The sequence below is a fragment of the Danio aesculapii genome, chromosome 3, assembly GCF_903798145.1.
Source record: "Danio aesculapii chromosome 3, fDanAes4.1, whole genome shotgun sequence".
Taxonomy (NCBI): domain Eukaryota; kingdom Metazoa; phylum Chordata; class Actinopteri; order Cypriniformes; family Danionidae; genus Danio; species Danio aesculapii.
Window position 1 is genome coordinate 13,556,285 of NC_079437.1, and position 19,097 is coordinate 13,575,381.

A 19,097-nucleotide genomic window follows, 5' to 3' on the forward strand; every position below is an offset into this window, starting at 1 on the left:
AATAATAGGCAGGTAAAAAGGCAGTAATCAATAGTGTGAACTGAAACATACGGTGCATGTATAGTGTTGATCCTGGACCGATGTCATTGTAAGACTGTCAGCAACTCTGTTTGTTTGTCTGAGTTAGCAACAGCAACTAAGGGGGCGGGGCTTATCTGTAGGTCAATTAGAGTGTATTTCTGTTGAAGGGGAATATGGCAAGCCAGTGGGAAAAAAAGCAGAGGAGCAAACAACGAATTTTCATGGAAGTCTTTTTGATGCCAGAAGCAAAAAGAGAATTAATGAACTTCAGACACCTTTACTGTCGCATGCTGACTTCACGTTAAGGTTTTCACTCTAATTTATCATCTGCAAAACTTTCCCAATGATATACTTCTAAAAAAGGAGGCTCCGAGCCGAGGCGATGCATATGTTTTGATAAATTTACAGCCCGCGCCACAGAATCTCGGCTGACGTGTGCAAATTGGCACATGATTTTCAACCCGCCGCCAGATTTTACAGGTGGACTTCATTTATCAGCATAACAATGGGGGGAAATATCATAGACTTCCATCAAAAAAATACCAGACTAGCACTTATTCTGTCTGAGCGATTATCAATTTGTACTGACAGGCAAATTGTCAAGAGAGAAGAAAGAATGATGCATTTTGTAGAGTGATGCAGTACATATATATATATACATATATACATACATACAAACTAAAGTTCAGATGCTCCATTGTTCATAGATGGTTTGCAGTGCAAATATTTGCAGAGCCACTTGCATGTTACACATTTATATGCTATTAAAGCTGTTGTTGGGATTTATTAGTTACTTGAAGGACAAAGGTTATATTATAAAGATGCTTTTAAACAGTGCTCAACATATATGAGTACACCTCTCACAAATCTCTCATTTACATTAGTATTTTCTATAAGATGCTTTACAGTATATACTCTATATGCAGTATATGCTTTATATTTCTGCATATACATTAGATAAGTCAGTACTGAAGCCAAATCTGGAGATAATCTAACAAAATTCTTATAATTAAAAGATTTGTACACCCAATTTATATATATTTAGGAGCAAAAAAAATCTAGAGAAACCAAAAAAAATCTGTACATTTTGTTGAAATTTTGTAGTTTGTAATTTTTTCCCCCAATATTTCACATGAATTTAAATATATCATCTTTCTACTTCTAAAGATGTTCGGTGATTAAAAAATATTTTAATAAATATATACATTTGGTAAATCTGTTTTGTTCAAATGCACCAGAATATATGACCTATATTTACTGGAAAATGGATAAAAATGTTCATTTTCAAAATGAGGTGTACTCAGTTATGTTGAGCACTGCTATTAGAACAGCCATATAGATATTTACATTATGAACCTGGTTCATAATGATGATGATAATAATAATAATAATAATAATAATAATAATAATAATAATAATAATAACAATACATGTTAAATAATATACATGTAATAATAAAAAATAATAATAACTATTTATGTTAATAACATTTATTTTTATTTAATAACAATTTTTTAAAAATTATAACTAATATTTATCGCAAATATTATAGTATGTAATGATTAATACTACACTAATTACATACTATAATATTTGCAATAACTATTCAGGAATATAATATTGTATAGTTGCATAATAGATAATTACTTATTCATTTTTATAATAATAATACAATAATAATAATAATAATAATAATAATAATATGATGATGATGATGATGATGATACTAATAATAAATGTTCAAACAAAACCAATAACTATTCATGTAAATGACTAAATCTTATTTGGATTTAAATAATAACTAATTATCATAAAGATTATGACTATACTAATCATTATAGACTATAATATTTGTGATGATACAGATACATATATACACATACACACACACACACACACACACACACACACACACACACACACACACACACACACACACACACACACACACACACACACACACACACACACACATAATATAATATCTGTAATAATATTAACAATATGAATCATCATCCATTAAAGTTAATAACAACTATTGCGTAATTATAAGTAAAATAATATTTACCATTTGTTTATATACATTATTATGTTATATGATATAAAATTACTACACTAAGACTTTATATTTTAATATTGTAAAATATCCAGGGAATTAATATAATATTATTTTAAATTATTTAATGGATAATTACTTTATTAGTAGTAATAATATAAATCATTATCAATTAAATTTAATAACAACAATAACAGCAGTAGTCATATTGATATTATTATTATTACTAATAATACTTACCATTGTTTATTATATAATATATACCAATTACATTAGTTTTATTATTACTATAATAATAAAAATAATAATTTTCTATTATTATTATTATGTACAAAAAATCTCAAATAACCAGCTTAACAAGTATAAGACTGACCAGAGGAACTTAATTAGTGACCATGAGCAGAGCAGAGTTGAATGGAGTTTGCACAGACAGCAGCGTCTGCATGAGTAATATTTCTGGACTCAGGTGGTGTGGAAGGAGCTGCTAGAAGGAAAAATCTGCTCTGCTCATTCCATGAATACCTACTGCGCTGCGCTCTCCACTTCAAAATACAGAGGCCAGCTGAGGAGAATGCCTGCACAACCGCACACACACACACCAGCAGCACATCTATGCATGCAGTACATCAGCAGCATTTGGTGTTGTGAATCATACCTGCTTACGTTTTCAACAGCAGCTGATGTTTACAGCCATAGACTTCCATAGGATTTTTTGTTCCTATTATTCATGAAAATATTTCAACATTTATTTAAATATCTTATTTTATGTTCGACCACAAAAAATAAAGTTATGAATATTTAAAACCACTTGTGTGAGTATATGATGATGAAATTTTAATTTTTGGGTGAACTATAAAGTTTAAAGGGGGTTAAACACAGTTGTGTGACAGCAGTGTGTGAATATAGCCAGCCTCTAATGGTAAAAATGTATTAATTATAATTTTTTTTTAATCATACTTCATAATAACAGTCTGCAGAAACACTTTGATTGACATTCTCCATTAGAATTAGTGACGATCTCTCCCTAATTCGCATAGACAGCCCTGAGGGAGAAGCAGCCGTCCGCCATTTGAGTTTTTACACCAGTTTTTAGTTTTTGACAGAGATAACATTAGTCCTGTTTTGAATCTGCCACTATGCTGACACACAAGGATTTGTAGCTCCGCCCTCTCGAGAGCACAAACTCATTTGAATTAAAAGCGACAGACACCAAAACGGCAAAATTTGATTCAAAGCCTAAAAGAGGCAGTTTCAAAGAGTTATTAAAATTATTTGTGAGGTATTTAGAGCTGAAACTTCACAAACATCAGAGACTTCTTTTACACCTCATTTTACAAAAGGGGCATAATAGGTCTCCTTTAATGCTTTTTAAACTAAGACACTGCAGGTTAAAAAGTTAACACCATATTAAAAAAGTTGATTGATTGATTGCAAACTTTTATTTTTTGCATTTTTTAATATATCATTCTTAAATATGCAAATGAGGCAAGGTTTTATTAAGTATGTGCTAATTTGCATACATTTCTTGCACAAAAATCTGAACTTAAATTTATATTTTGGAAAATATCCAGTAATTAACGGCAGCAATTATCTCACGATTCATGAGTTTTTGATTTTTTTTTTTAAATTAAGTTTTAAATTGCATTATGGGACCACAATGACTGCTCTGATAATGCTTTGCGTTTTTATATTTATTATATATATATACACAGAAATAAATCTGTAAAGTCACAAAAAAACTGCCAGATTGTCACCTGTGTGTTGTTTTTGTACCGCGGTATACCATGTTAAACTACTAGCAATGTCAATAAAAGTTTGTTTTTTGAAACTTTTTAACACCAAATCAGATCAGAGATTGAGGTCCCTATAATCCTATTTAAAAGTAAGTAAATAAACGTAAAGCACTGATTAATCATAACTCCCACATAGAAATATGATATATGACAAACAAGTTCATATTTGGATGGTTAGGGAAAAAATGTATAAGCATCCATTTTGCAATCATTTCAAAATAAACTCACTGACTACTTTATTAGGTACACCTTACTACTACCGGGTTGGTCCCCCTTTTTCCTTCTGAACTCCCTTAATCCTTCATGGCATAGATTCAACAAGGTACTGGAAATATTCCTCTGAGATTTTGGTCCATATTGACATGATAGCATCACGCAGTTGCTGCAGATTTGTTGCCTACACAACTATGATGCAAATCTCCTGTTCCACCACATCCCAAGAGTGCTCTATTGGATTGAGTCCTGCTGACTGTGGAGGTCATTTGAGTACAGTGAACTCATCGTCATGTTCAAGAAACCAGTCTGAGATGATTTACGCTTTATGGCATGTCACGTTATCCTGCTGGAAGGAGCCATCAGAAGATGGGTACACTGTGGTCATAAAGAGATGGATATGGTCAACAACAATACTCAGGTAGGCTCTGGCGTTGACACAATGCTTAATTGGTACTAATGGACCCAAAGTGTGCAAGAAAATATCCCGCCCACCATAACACCACCAAGGCAGGATGGATCCATGCTTTAATGTTGTTGTTGATGCCAAATTCTGACCCTACCATCCGAATGCCGCAGCATAAATCGAGACTCATCAGACCAGGCAACGTTTTTCCAACCTTCTATTGTCTAATTTTGGTGATCCTGTGTGAATTGTAGCCTCAGTTTCCTGTTCTTGGCTGTCAGGAGTGGCACCCGGTGTGGTCTTCTGCTGCTGTAGCCCATCTGCCTCAAGATTGGACGTGTTGTGCATTCAGAGATGCTCTTCTGGATACCTTGGTTGTAACGAGTGGTTATTTGAGTTACTGTTGCCTTTCTATCAGCTCAAACCAGTCTGGCCATTCTCCTCTGACCTCTGGCATCAAAAAGACATTTTTGCCCACAGAATTACCACTCACTGGATATTTTCTGTTTTTCTGACTATTCTCTGTAAACCCTAGAGATGGTTGTGCATGAAAATCCCAGTAGATCAGCAGTTTTTGAAATACTCAGACCAGCCCAATCATGGCATGTTCAAAGTCACTTAAATCACCTTTCTTTAACATTCTGATGCTCTGTTTGAACTGCAGCAGATTGTCTTGCCCATGTCTACATGCCTAAATACATTGAGTTGCTGCCATGTGATTGGCTGATTAGAAATTTGCATTAACCAGCAGTTGGACAGGTGTACCTAATAAAGTGGCCGGTGAGTGTATATTTAATTAATGCATTAATGTAAAATCCAAATATGAACTTGTAAGTCATTTCCATGTATCAGATTTCGATATTGGTGCAGATAATTACTTGTGAATAGATCTCTTCTTCACAGTGCAGCTTCATACTAACGCAGTGTTTAGTGTTTCTGTGAGCCTGCAGGACAGCGTGAACTCTGACCTTGTAATCCTCAGTACTGTGACTCTCACATGATGCTGGAAACAGCAGCGCCGCGGCCCCTTCACACAGCAGACCAGAGACACACGCATACACACATCTGTCCTGGGAACAGAAAGCGTCCGCTCCTGCTGTTTGGGAGGAATGGGGTGGTTTCCGTCTTTTGGGAGATTTCTCTTTTTCTGGGAGAGGAGGAATCAGAATGGAGAGAACAGGCCTCTTATTACAAAGGTAGTCGGATTTATTTATGTTTATTGTCTTTAAATGTCTGGTCACTGAATGTGTCAAGGGATTGTGCTTTTAATGTTTCTTTAATCTCGTCAACAAATATAATTATTTTTTAATTGCTTTTTTTCCAAGTTCAAGCAATGATACAAGATTATTATTATATTATTATATTTTATTCTTACTGATTATTAATCATGTTATACTAATTATAATAAGCTATACTGTTTATGATGATGATGATAACATTATTATTGCTAATAATTGATATCATAATTTTCAATTATCATAGTCATTTATATTATAATTATTGTTACTATTAATTATATAAATGATAGATTACTATAACTAATAAATAATCATAATATATAATTATTAGGGTAAACTTTATTTACAATTACAATCAATATCAATGATTAATTATTAATTTTTACAACTAATTAGGTTATTGTGATATTTTATACTAGTTATAAGAAGCCATATTGTTTATGATGGTAATAACTTATTATTATTACTAATAATTGATATCATAATTTGCCATTATTGCGGTCAATTATTATTATTATTATTATTATTATTACTATTACTACTATTGTTGTTAATATTACTCATATAAATTATACATTAGTATAACTAATGAATAATCATAATATATAATTATTTGGGTTAACATTATTAATAATTCCAATTATTAATGATTAATTATTAATTTATACATTATGATATGTTATACTAATTATAATACGCCATATTGTTTGTGATGATAACTTATCATTATTAATACTAATAATCAATATTATAATTTGTCATTATTATAGTCACTTATACTATTATTACTATTATTATTATTGTATAATTAATGAATAATCATCATATATAATTATTAGGGTAGCCATTATTATCATTACAATCATTATTAATGTTTATTAATTTATACAAATAATTACGTTATGTGATTGTTATACAAATTATAATATGTAATTTTGTTTATGATGATAATAACTAAATTGATATCATAATTTATAATTATTATAGTAATTTATATTATTTTTATTATTATTATTATAATTATATGTAGTATTTTAAATTAAATGTATAGGTTAGTATAATTAAGGAATAATCATAATAAATAATGATTAGGGTAAACTAATTACAATATTATGATATGTTATACTAATTACAATAGGCTATATTGTTTATGATGATAATGACTTATCAGACTTATCAACTGATATAATTTGTTTATTAATATATATTATTATTGTTAGTATTATTCATATAAATTGTAGATTAGTATAACTAACGAATAATTATAATATATAATTATTAGGGTACATCATTATAAATTACAATCATTATTAATGATACATTTTTTATTGCTATAAATAATAACGTTATTATCATATATTATACTAATTGTAATATGCCATATTGTTTATGATAATAACTTATTATTACTAATAATTGATATCAAAATTTGTCATTATAGTAATTTATATTATCAATATTGTTAGTATTAGTATTAGCATAATAGGTTAGCATAACTAATGAATAATCATAATATATATTTATTAGGGTAACCTAACTGATGATTGTTATTTTATACACATATTTATGTTATTATGACATGTTTAACTAATTATAATAAGCCATATTCGTGCTGTTGATGATTATGATTATAATATTATTAATAATAATAATAATATTTATGATTAGTATTACTAATAATTTATATAATATTTTAGCTAATAATAATAATAATAATAATAATAATAATCTATATTATTGTTGTTAGCATTCTTAAAATAAATAATATTAGAATAACCTATGAGAAATCATAATATTATTATTATAGGTATTATGATTATTAATATTATTATTATTAGCAACTCTTAATAATTATGATTACTTACAATCATTATTTACAATTAATTATTAATTGCTACAAATAAATTATTACATTAATAATTATATGCTATAATAATTAGTAAAAAGTCATAGTGATAATAATATTAATAATAATAAAAAACAATATGCATTGACATTATTATTATTTTGTTATTATACATTTTACAGTAATATGGAAAAATATAGAAATTAAAATATATTTAAAATAAAACTAATAAAAAATATTTTATAGATAATAATATCAAAATATACATATAATAATAAGAATAATAATAATAAAAATAATAATAATAATTATTATTATTACTACTACTACTACTGCTGATGATGATGCACAAAAACTCTCTAGTGAATGTTTCCCAGACTAAAGCACATTTAAATGCATTAAAGTGTATTCAAATGCAAGGTCATAAACCTATGACCTCTAACCTCATCCAGCAGGATGTCAGGAAATCAGAAGGAGCCTCCGCTGCCTCATACCTGGGAACATACGAGAGTTCAGGAAGTCACACCAGCTCCAGCTTGTCCAGCCATGAAGAACCCCTCAGATCTTCATCACGGAGGTTCCGCTTCAGTCCAGCATCTCTCGGGACGTCCGGCTGGAGCGACTACATCCTCAAATACCTGCTGATCTCCAGTAACCTGCTCTTCACAGCCCTGGGCCTGGTTACGCTGGTGCTGGGGCTCTGGGGTCTGATCAACAAAGAATCCTTCGCTCAGGAGAAGATCAGCGGGATAGGGACAGACCCCATGCTGCTCTTCTTGTTCCTGGGTTTGGTCCTCGCCCTGCTGAGCATGACGGGATGCATTGGGGCGCTGCGAGAGAACATGTGTCTTCTGCGGATCTTCTCGGCTTTGGTTTTACTTCTGGTGGTGGCGCAGGTCCTGGCGGCAGTCGCACTGTTCAGCATGCAGGCTCAGATGGAGGACTACCTGCGTTTAGGCATGTTGACCGCTATCGTGAGGTATCAGGATGACCTGGACCTGAGGTTCATCACCGATGAGATCCAGACTGGCCTGCAGTGCTGCGGGGCAGACACTTACAGAGACTGGGAGATCAATGTGTGAGTGCACCTTCCCATATTGTTAAGTTTGCAATATTCATTCAATTGTACAAACTCATCAGTTGATTCAATTGAGTCATCTTACCTTTACATTTACATTGCATTTAGTCATTTAACCAACCCAAGCTCATTCTGAAAACGTACTCCTATATACATTTCTGGAGAGCGCCAAATACATCCCAGGAGCTAAGTTTTTTTTGCAGTTTTTGTTTTCGAGAATCCACCAGAGGCCGCTGTGTATGCTTTTTGAGATCTAAAATTTCTCTCGCAAGTGTCATTAGCACCTGCTGTTCTCAGGTAAATCCACCAGAGGCCGCTGTCGACTGACTAACTGACTGACTGAGCGACTTACCCACCATCCTCCTTCCCTAAACCCAACCAAGTGTTTTTAAAAGCACTTACTGACCCGCCCACCCACTTCCCTAAAGCCAACCAACAGTGTTTTTAAAAGCACCGACTGACCCGCCCACCAACCTCCCTAAACCCAACCCACAGTGTTTTAAAAACAATCCAGAAAAAGAAAAGCCCCCACCTCATTTTTACCATGTTTTCAGATTTTACCACATTCTCGCCCTGTTATTTACTTGTTTATTTGATTTTTTTGGCTTCTGTTTTTGTCTTGCTCGCTTTCTGAAACCGTTCTTTACTGAGCTAGAACTGCGTTGTCATGGTCAGTTCCTCTCTGTCTCTCAAGTCTTCCGACGTACATGGCGAGTTAAAAAGGAAACGGAACAGCGAAAAGGAACGGCGAAAGAAACCGCATCATACCGCCCCATAGTGTTCGTTTTAAAAATGACATGCAGCCATACGTACCTCTGGCTACATAATTTGTGATCTCCAGAAACGTATACAGGGCTACATTTTTATAATTAGCATATGTTGCATTTAGCAGACGATTTTGTTACAATTGACTTATAATTGAGGAGGCATTCGGCAATTCAGTAAGAAGAGACAATACGCACAAGAAGTGCTAGTTATACAAAGGAAATGTTTGTGCTAGAGTGCACTTTAAATCGGTGACATCAAGCATTGCCGAACTGAATTGTGGGTCTGTCTGCGCTGCTTCAGCGGTGTTGCTCGCTGCAGAAGTTGTGGATTTCTCAACTTTTCAAGTGCTAATGGAAGCGTCAGCCAATCAGATCGCTTTATGCAAATACCCCAGCTCAGACAGTAGCAGATTGCGGACTAATTTCCTTGGCTGTCGCTGCTATGACAATCGTGTCAGCCACAACTTCAGACATACCCTTGGTCAAGCGTTGACGCTGAAGTCCTGTTTGATTGCACAGTAGGGAGGGGGAAGGTTTTTTTTGTTTTGTTTTTTTGAGAGTGTTTCTACAGGTGGTTTGTCAAGTCCACTCACCTGCGTGAAGCACATTTCATAAATGCACAATGATGTTTTTTTTTTTAAATACTTTATTGTATTAAAGGGATAGTTCACCAAAAATGAACATTTCACTCATGTGGTTCTAAACAGTTCTTTCTTCTGTTGAACCAAAAACAAGATATTCCAACACAATCCCATGGCAATTCGTAACTTTTTGATTTAATGACTATGAATGGCATAAGAATTTGTACAATTTAGGACAATTTGCTTGTCGGTGCAATTTGCAATGACAGTGGGGTTGGGTGCCATGCCTCCTTTTTAAAATACACTTTCGTATGGCTGAACTTGTATCAATTCATACAAATTAGCCACTAAACTGACAAAACGTTAAATAATTACGTCTCCTTGTGAGATCAGGCTGGATATTCTGAAGAATGTCTTCTAAGTATACCATATTACTTGTAGTGTATTGAGTGTGAGATGGGACTCACATATCAGGAACGTATGCATTTTGTGTTGGCCACTTTTTGTATAACCCTGAGTTACTTTTTGGTTGGCCATCTGTTCGTTTCTAATGAGTCTCCTGTTTTCATTACAGCAGACTAGTAAAGAGAAAGAAAGAAACTCCTGCATGTGTTTGGCGTACACAGTTTAGCGTAACACAACAGTAATTTGGTAGTGATTGCGTTGCTGTGGCTTTTTCAAGGTTAATTATTGTGAAATCCAGATTGCAACAGAGAAATACTGGGAAATATTTGTAGACGGATGGCATTTCATGTCGTTCAGCTTTATAATCTTAAAACGTGAGCAAAATCACCTGTTTTGTCATCACTTTGTCATCACTTTTTGTCATGACGTTGGTGAATTAGTAACCGTTTCTGCTGTTCTGACGTCAGCTGCAGATGTGAATGAATGGCGGAAGTAGTTCCTCATACAAAAGGATTTTTAGACTCTCCGTGTTTGATTCTCTTTTTTATATACACAATTATGCCGTGGAACTTGAGATGGAAGCCACTTCCCGCTTGGAATTTGCCAAAAGGCATCTGAAGGACTCGCAGACTATAAGAAACAAAATTCTGTGATCTGATGAGACTAAAATTTAACTCTTGGAGTGAATGCCAGGAGTTACGTTTGGAGAAAACCAGGCACCGCTAATCACCAGGCTAGTACCATCCCTACAGTGAAGCATGGTGGTGGCAGCATCATGCTGTGGGGATGTTTTTCAGCAGCAGGAACTGGAAGACTAGTCAGGATAGAGGGAAAGATGAATGCAGCAATGTACAAAGACATGCTGAATGAAAACCTGCTTCAGAGGGCTCTTGACCTCAGACTGGGGCAACGGTTCATCTTCCAGCAGGACAATGACCCAAAGCACACCGCCAAAATATCAATGGAGTGGCTTCACAACAACTCAGTGAATGTCTTTGAGTGGCCTAGCCAGAGCCCAGACTCAAATCCTATTGACAATCTCTGGAGAGATCTGAAAATGGCGGTACACAGTCGCTTCCCATCCAACCTGATAGAGCTTAAGAGGTACTGTAAAGAGGAATAGGCAAAATTCCAAAAGACAGGTGTGCAAAGCTTCTGGCATCATATTCAAAAAGACTTGAGGCTGCTGCTGCCAAAGGTACATCAACAAAGTATTGAGCAAAGGCTGTGAATACTTCTGTACATGTGATTTTTCAGGTTCTTTATTTTTAATAAATTTGCAACAATTGCAATTAAACGAATTTAATCCATTTTGGAATAAGGCTGGAACATAAAGAAAAGTGGAAAAAAGTGAAGCGATATAAACATTTTCCGGATGCTATAAGTCATTCAGCTTAATTCAATCAACTTGCATTCTCATAACTTGTTTCTATTTAGCACAGTAAACTTTTAAACTTTTACTGATATTTAAGCGTTTTTACAGGGAATCCAGGCACAGGTTGATGTCATTAGTCATTGTCAGAGTTTCCAACACTGCAGTAGTCCAGCGTTTCCTAAATACACAGATTATACAACATAATTAGCTATAAAGTGGCCCCTCCAGTATATTTAATGCTTTCTGGATGACGGTTTGGATTTGGCTGTCTGTCTCCTGCTTATTATTCTTGATCATACTTGCACTTCTTGTATAATTGTCCTATTCCTGTCCAGTACTTTGGGGTTTATTGTGTTATTCTCATTTTGAAATACCAATTATGATTACTTACTGTTGACAAAGTAAGACTATACTCTATTCAAGCTCAAGTTCAGGGGATAGTTCACCCAAAATATAATAATCATTTACCTGATCAACCTGTTTGGCTTTCTTTATTCCACTGGACAAAAAAGAAGATATTTTGAAGAATGCTGGAGACCTGTAATTACTGACTTCCATAGTAAGAAAAACAAATACTATGGAAGTTAATGGGTTTCCAGCATTTTTCAGAATAACATTTTTTGTGCTCAACAGAAGAAAGAAAGAAAGAAACTGGGTGAATTATCCCTTTAAATGACGCTTAGAAATAGTTCACAAAAAATCTGAGTTTCTTCTGTTGAACACAAAATATACTTCCAATATATTTGTTTTTTCCTACTATGGAACCCAGATGACCCTCACGCCTGCTCTCTAAAATAAAATCTGACAAGTGTCTTTCACATATATTCAAAATAAGCATGTGTAAGCAATGTGAAACATTCACATACATATCTTTTGAGAGTTATTTGAGATGTAGAACACACGGAAAGTAGCTACATAGAAAGACACTGCAGCTCTGCAGAAGATTGTGGGTGTTTACAGCGGTTTGACTGATAAATATGAATTTGTAGCTAAATCACTAACGGTGCCAAACAGCAATTCTCGTTGTTTACATCCTTGTTTACGTCCTCTCTACAACATACCGTGAACGCTAGAAACTATGTTTGTAATAGATCACTTTTAACAAATAAAAACACTTGTGGCTCACAATCCACAGCTTCGTCTCTATATTATGGTTGGAGCTGCTCCTTCATTGAGGAGTCCAGCGCTGAACTGGAGGAGATTCTCAAATCTGTCCTTTGTCAAATGCTAGAGCTATATATATTTTTTAGAATTCTGTGGAACATAACTAAACTTAAATTATGAGCACTTCTGTCTTTGTGTTGTGTCCTTTGATAGCTAGGGATGGCTGACATGAAACTGACATTTCGACATGTGGAGAACTCGAAGCGCAAGTGTTTCAAAACACTTCGCGGAAGCATGATCCAAAACACACAGGTCACTAAAGTGATTCAAAGCATCGATCATTTCAGAAGCGTTTCGAGACCTGGCGAATCTGCGTTTGACTGACAGGATTGAAAAAAATGCTATCGCATGTGGCCTTTAGTGGCCTGTGCACAGAGTAACTGTGCTGCAAAAGGCCCGAGTTCAAATCAAAATTTGTACAAATACTCTGAAATTATGTCTTGATGTACTCTTTAATAATGTTGACTTTTTGTGAATATTTATTTATATGTCAGGCCAATGTTAAAACAAAACACATAACAAGAACAGAGCATTTAAAAATAACATCTATAGCTGCATCAACCAGGATTCGAAAACATATCGGCACGCTAGTCATAAACGCTTCTTTAAATCACTTAAGCCTCAACTCTACAACGTGGGGTTTAGTACCTCAATTTGCTTAACCGTTTCTTTGCTGAAGCTGTTCCAGAGCAATACATAAAAAGACCACTGTAGAGACGGGTTTCAAAACTTTTCGAAGCTTCGACACCATTTCTTCGACTGTTTCAGTGTTTCATGAAGCATCGCTCTGCCCACTACAATTGGAAGCCCAAATACAGACACAGAAGTAGCTCTGTGGAAATAGCAGCATTTGGACGGCATTTAGCTTTCTCTGTTATAACATACAGCGTCTCTGGACACACCCCTTTACTGTGGGGAGTGCATACATTTTTGTGTAGTCTCCAAACTTCATTCTCTGTAGGCTTTGCTAAGCTAACTCTGTAAAAGCCAATGTCTCCTTTGCATTGAACTTTGAGCTCTTACACTGAGATGTTGTTTAAGTTCACACAGCTACATTACACATCAACTAAAGTTTAACATATGATATCATAGTGGACCACCCTTTTAAATGACAATTAAAGATGATCATTTACTTCCATAGTATTTGTTTTTTCCTACTATAGAAGTCAATAGTTTACAGGATCAGCATTCTTCAAAATACCACGTCATATCAAGCGCATTTAAGTGAGTCTCACCAATTCTCTGGTATCAGGTATTTCAACTGTTCGGCTCCAGGGGTGCAGGCTTGCGGAGTGCCCCCGTCCTGCTGCATCGACCCGCTGGAGAACGGGACGGTGTGGAACAGCCAGTGCGGAGTGGGCGCCCAGCAGCTGGACGAGTTCTCTGTCCAGAGCGTGATCTTTCTTGGCGGCTGTTTGGGCAGCATCGCTCGCTGGATGGAGCACAACGGCGGGGTGATCGTCACAGTGGTCATCGTCCTGCTGGGCATCCAGATCCTCACTCTGTTCATAACAGCTCGTCTGCTGCACAGGATAAGGTGGACCAGAGCTCAGCACCAGGCGTACTTACAGGCACTGCAATGAAGGAGTTCAGATGTTTGTTTTTTGTTTGTTATTGTGCAAATTGATGCATGAAACTGATACGTGTTTATGCTGATATAAAGGATAAGTCGTGACAAAGTGAGTTTGCTGGACGAAAAGAAACCCCAACAAGTCTAAATGAAACAAAGATTAATGATTTATTAAATCAATGATCTTAAACAGTGAATAGAGGAATTTAAAATGCAAATAATTATAAATTAAAATCAAACAAAAGATGGGAGTGTTGCCAAAACTAAGACATTAATATAACAAACAATCAAACTAAACTCCAGCCAACTAAGCTAACTAACCAAAAAAAGTGGAAACAAAACTGTAATCTTGGGCGTATACAATGCTTAATTAAACCCACACTGTAAAACCTTCTACCTTCTAACGTACATCTTTTCTGTTTATATATATCTCATGATGTAATAGTTATTTATTTGTACTTACCTAACTTCTACTCTGTATTTGGCTTAACATTATTCTTTTTTTCTTTTTTTTTTACAGCAATCTTTTACCTTCTGTTAATAGAACTATTATAGAACAAGTCTACCTGGGTGGGGGGTGGGAATTCGGGGTTGTTTTTCGATATAGTCATTTGCTGTAGGCTCCCTATATTAAAAAAACAAAAACAATTGTTCACTGTAAAACCCAAAAAGTTAAGATAACTCAAACCGTTTGAAGAAACAGATTGCAACAAACTATTTAAGTTCAAAAACTAATTCTAATGAGTACTGTTAACTTAATCCATTTGAGTAAACGAAGCAATTTGAGCACAGTAAAACCCAATAAATGGAGAACTCAAAACAACTGAGTACTGTAAAACCCAGATGTCAAGGCAACTCAAACTGTTTGAGGAAACTGATGGCTACAAACCATTTGAGTTAAACTAATCTATATGAGTCCTGTGAACTTGCTCTATTTAAGTTGAAATAATGAGGTATTTAACTCCAACACGAAGTGCAAAACTCTTTTCAAATGAGTAGAATTAACTTTCAGTAAATTTTGAGTTAATTACACTCATTTCATTTGATAAAAAGTTGACTGCTGGGTTTTACAGTGTACACAACCCATCAAAGGAAAACTACAAGAGTGGCTACTCCGTAAACTAAACTAACAATACCTCTCCTAACCAGTTATAAGAGAATCTCAAAGTATTTATATATTAAAAATACATATTTGCTGTTTGTTCAAGCCACTTATTTAAAATGAGCTGAATCAACACAATTCTTAAGATATCTTGGGGGACAACTTAATTGTTTTTTGTTCACTTCATTAAAATTTGTAAAAACTAATGAATTAACTTGATTCCTTCATGTTGCCCCAACAAAAATCAATGAGTGTACGAGATTTTGACAAATCAGGACACAAATCTGTATAACTACATGACAGATATTATAAGGTGCTGAATTATGAGGACTTGATGTCCTCACTTCTCCAAATACTTATAAAACACACAAAATGGTGCTTATAAATGCACACAGTTTCTTGTAATTGGTTGGGTTTTGTGGTAGGATTGGAGCTATAGAAAATATAGTTTGCACAGCATAAAAATTATGGAAACCAATGTAATGTCGCAACAATTCACATAAACAAACCTGTGTGTGTGTGTGTAAAATAGTAAATGGGTGTAAAGGTAGAATTATATAAACAAAGCAGCATATAAAAATGTACAACATGCATAAATAGTAGCATCCATGATGGTACTAATATTATCAATAATAAAAAGCAAGCAAGACTAATAATGAGAAGAATAAAATACAGAAACAATCAGTGGTGAGAATGAGAAGGATAATCCATATTAATGGTAATATTGGTCAAATAAATGGTTATAACAGCCCTAATAATAATAATAATAATAATAATAATAATAATAATAAGGACATTAATAACAATAATTATAGTAAAAATAACAAAATTAATCCTAAGAAGGAGGTTGGGAGATCAGGAAGATGATGAAGATTTTTTTTAATAAGGCAATGCTACTGTAAAAAATGCTGGGTTCCACACAATTCTCTCTTCGCCAAACACAAATAACTTAATTTAATTGTTTTACTTAATCTTTACTTAATCATAATCTTAATTATTTTATGTTCAATTTACTAAAATTTGTAAATTGTCCCCTCAAAAAAACTCAAGAATTGCGTTGATTCTGCTCGTTTTAAATAAGCAGTTTATTCCAGTAACTTTCACCGTCCCAATAACGAGGCACTTAAATTGTTCAGTATATTACAATTAAATTGGTTAGATATTTATAATATCAACATTATCTAAACAAAGCAATCATGACAAATTATACACGACCAGACAAATGTCTTGTCGTCGACTTCAGTTGTAAAAGCAACAAATAATAACTTGACTTTTAGTTGATCATTTGGAAAAGTGGCAGAAGGTCAATGTTTCCCATGAATTATCTGTTGAACTGCATCCCAATCATCACAAATACTACAGAAGAGCTATTGGAGCCCGCATTGGCCAGCCCAGTCACCAGACATGAACACATTGCAGAGATGTATGGATGCAGTCCTCCAAGCTCATGGGAGTCATACACAATATTAATTCTTTTCCCACTGCACCATGACTTTATATTCTACACTGTACATTATTTCTGTTAAGTGACAAGACTTTTGTCTAAGCAATATCAGACCTTACTGTCATAAAGAAATAATTAAAAATCAAGGCATGACCATATTTTATTTTAATAAAATAAGCATAATATAGAGGCCTTTGCCTTTCATATAAGCCACTTAATTTGAGACAAGGATGCTCAGAGTTGTAAAACATTACTTTGCTACAGCAATCCACATGTAAATATTTATTGACGTTTTTAGAGGCTAAATTCAAATCAAATACCACTAAACCGCCCATACTACTTTATAATTTGATTATAAATTTCTGTCAAGTTGATAAGACATTATGCAGTTGTTTGATTGAGTTATGCCACTAGTTAAATTGAAACAGCAATTAAAGTATCAGAGTATGTGCACTTGAAGAGTTTGTATTTATTTTGCAGCCTACAAAAAATTTCATGTTTTAAAGACTAGGAAAATTTAAGGACCAAATAGAAGATAAATAAGTGTTTAAAAACAGTGTAACCTCCAATAAATTATTACTTTGATTCATTTGACATTACTAAAATAAAATGTATTTAGGTAGCATTTCAGTAATTTCTAACATTCTTGTATCTATATTTAAAATGCATTTATGGTAGCCTGGCAAATCATCTGTTAAATAAATAGTTTTCCATCAATTATGATATGATCTGCAGATGCATTTCAGCAGTATTTCAGCAGGTTTATAGTGGAAAAAAATGATTTTGATTGTTAAATTACACAAATTCAGTTTTTGCAATTATGAATTCATTCACTATGAATAACAAAAACAAATCTTTAAATTAACCCACTTTAAAATTGCACCAATTCCCAAACATTCCTGTCAAGCCTATAATCTGCCTAATGTATAAAATGTTTCAGTTTTCCGTCTTTTGTGATTCATATTTTTTCCACTGAATTATGCTTTTAAATGGCATTAAACCTCAATCTCAAAGGCTTTCGATGTTGAAAAATTTGTAGTGACTTGTATTGACATTTTTAATAATATGAAGTGATGTATTGTGAGTTGGTGTTAGAAAAACCTAAATTCACGGTACAAACGCCAGGTAATAAGCTGCCAGTACATTCTGTTATTTTACAAAATGACTTGTATATATTATTTCTTAAACAATATCTTCTCTTAAGCTATACTAAAATATCAATAAAAGGCTTTTTGTTAAAACTGCAGAGTTGAATTTTAAACCTCAAAAGTGGACAGGGCAGAAATAAAACTCCCATAATGCAACTCGCAATCGTAAATACACAGAAAACACCTGTAAAAAAAAATTCACAAAATACGGAACCTGTTAACTAACTTATATTTTAACAATATAACAAGCCCATTAGGCTCCACTTTACAAGATTTAGTCTTTAAAATTTGCAAAACGCTTAATGTTAAAAAAATCAATTGCGATGACAGAGCATAACCTGGTTAATTTAAAGGCTTAATGCACAAGGTGCCAAAAATTTCAATAACACGCAGGACAAAAATGATTGAACTTCCGTGAGCAGTGAAGTCTTCAGCACATCTTTAATGACATCTAGTGGTGAAAATGCGAAACTGACTCTAACCTTTCTTTTCAGACAGAAGAACGATAGGATGAATGGCTGCTCCGGTTTCCCCCACAGTCCAAAGAAATGTGCTGTAGGTGAATTGAATAAACTTAATTTGCCGCTGCGTAATCCACTACGTAAAACATATGTCGGAATAGTTGGCGATTCAATCCGCTGTGGAGACCCGTGATAGATAAGGGACTAAGCCAAAGGAAAATGAATAAATGAATGAAAAGCCCCATTGTCATAAAAATTGAATGAAAACAAATCTTGATTGTAAAATTAAAAAACATTCTTTAATGCCATTTTGCACTGTAGTGATATATTAATTTCAGCAAGAGACAAAACTGTCATCATTTCAAAGTTAAATCAACAAAAGCTTTATTATTAAAACTTTATTATTAAACATTATTATTAATAAACATA

At 33.8% G+C, this 19,097-nt stretch overlaps 1 protein-coding gene across 1 annotated transcript; it reads left to right on the forward strand.

Moving 5' to 3' along the window:
- The first annotated feature begins 5,410 nt into the window (after positions 1-5,410).
- LOC130218142 (tetraspanin-10) lies at positions 5,411-14,906 on the forward strand. The gene is made up of 3 exons (XM_056450214.1): positions 5,411-5,685; positions 8,026-8,651; positions 14,196-14,906. Exons 1-3 carry the CDS (start codon positions 5,599-5,601, stop codon positions 14,524-14,526), a joined length of 1,044 nt encoding a protein of 347 aa, XP_056306189.1. The 5' UTR covers positions 5,411-5,598; the 3' UTR covers positions 14,527-14,906.
- Positions 14,907-19,097: the final 4,191 nt, after the last annotated feature.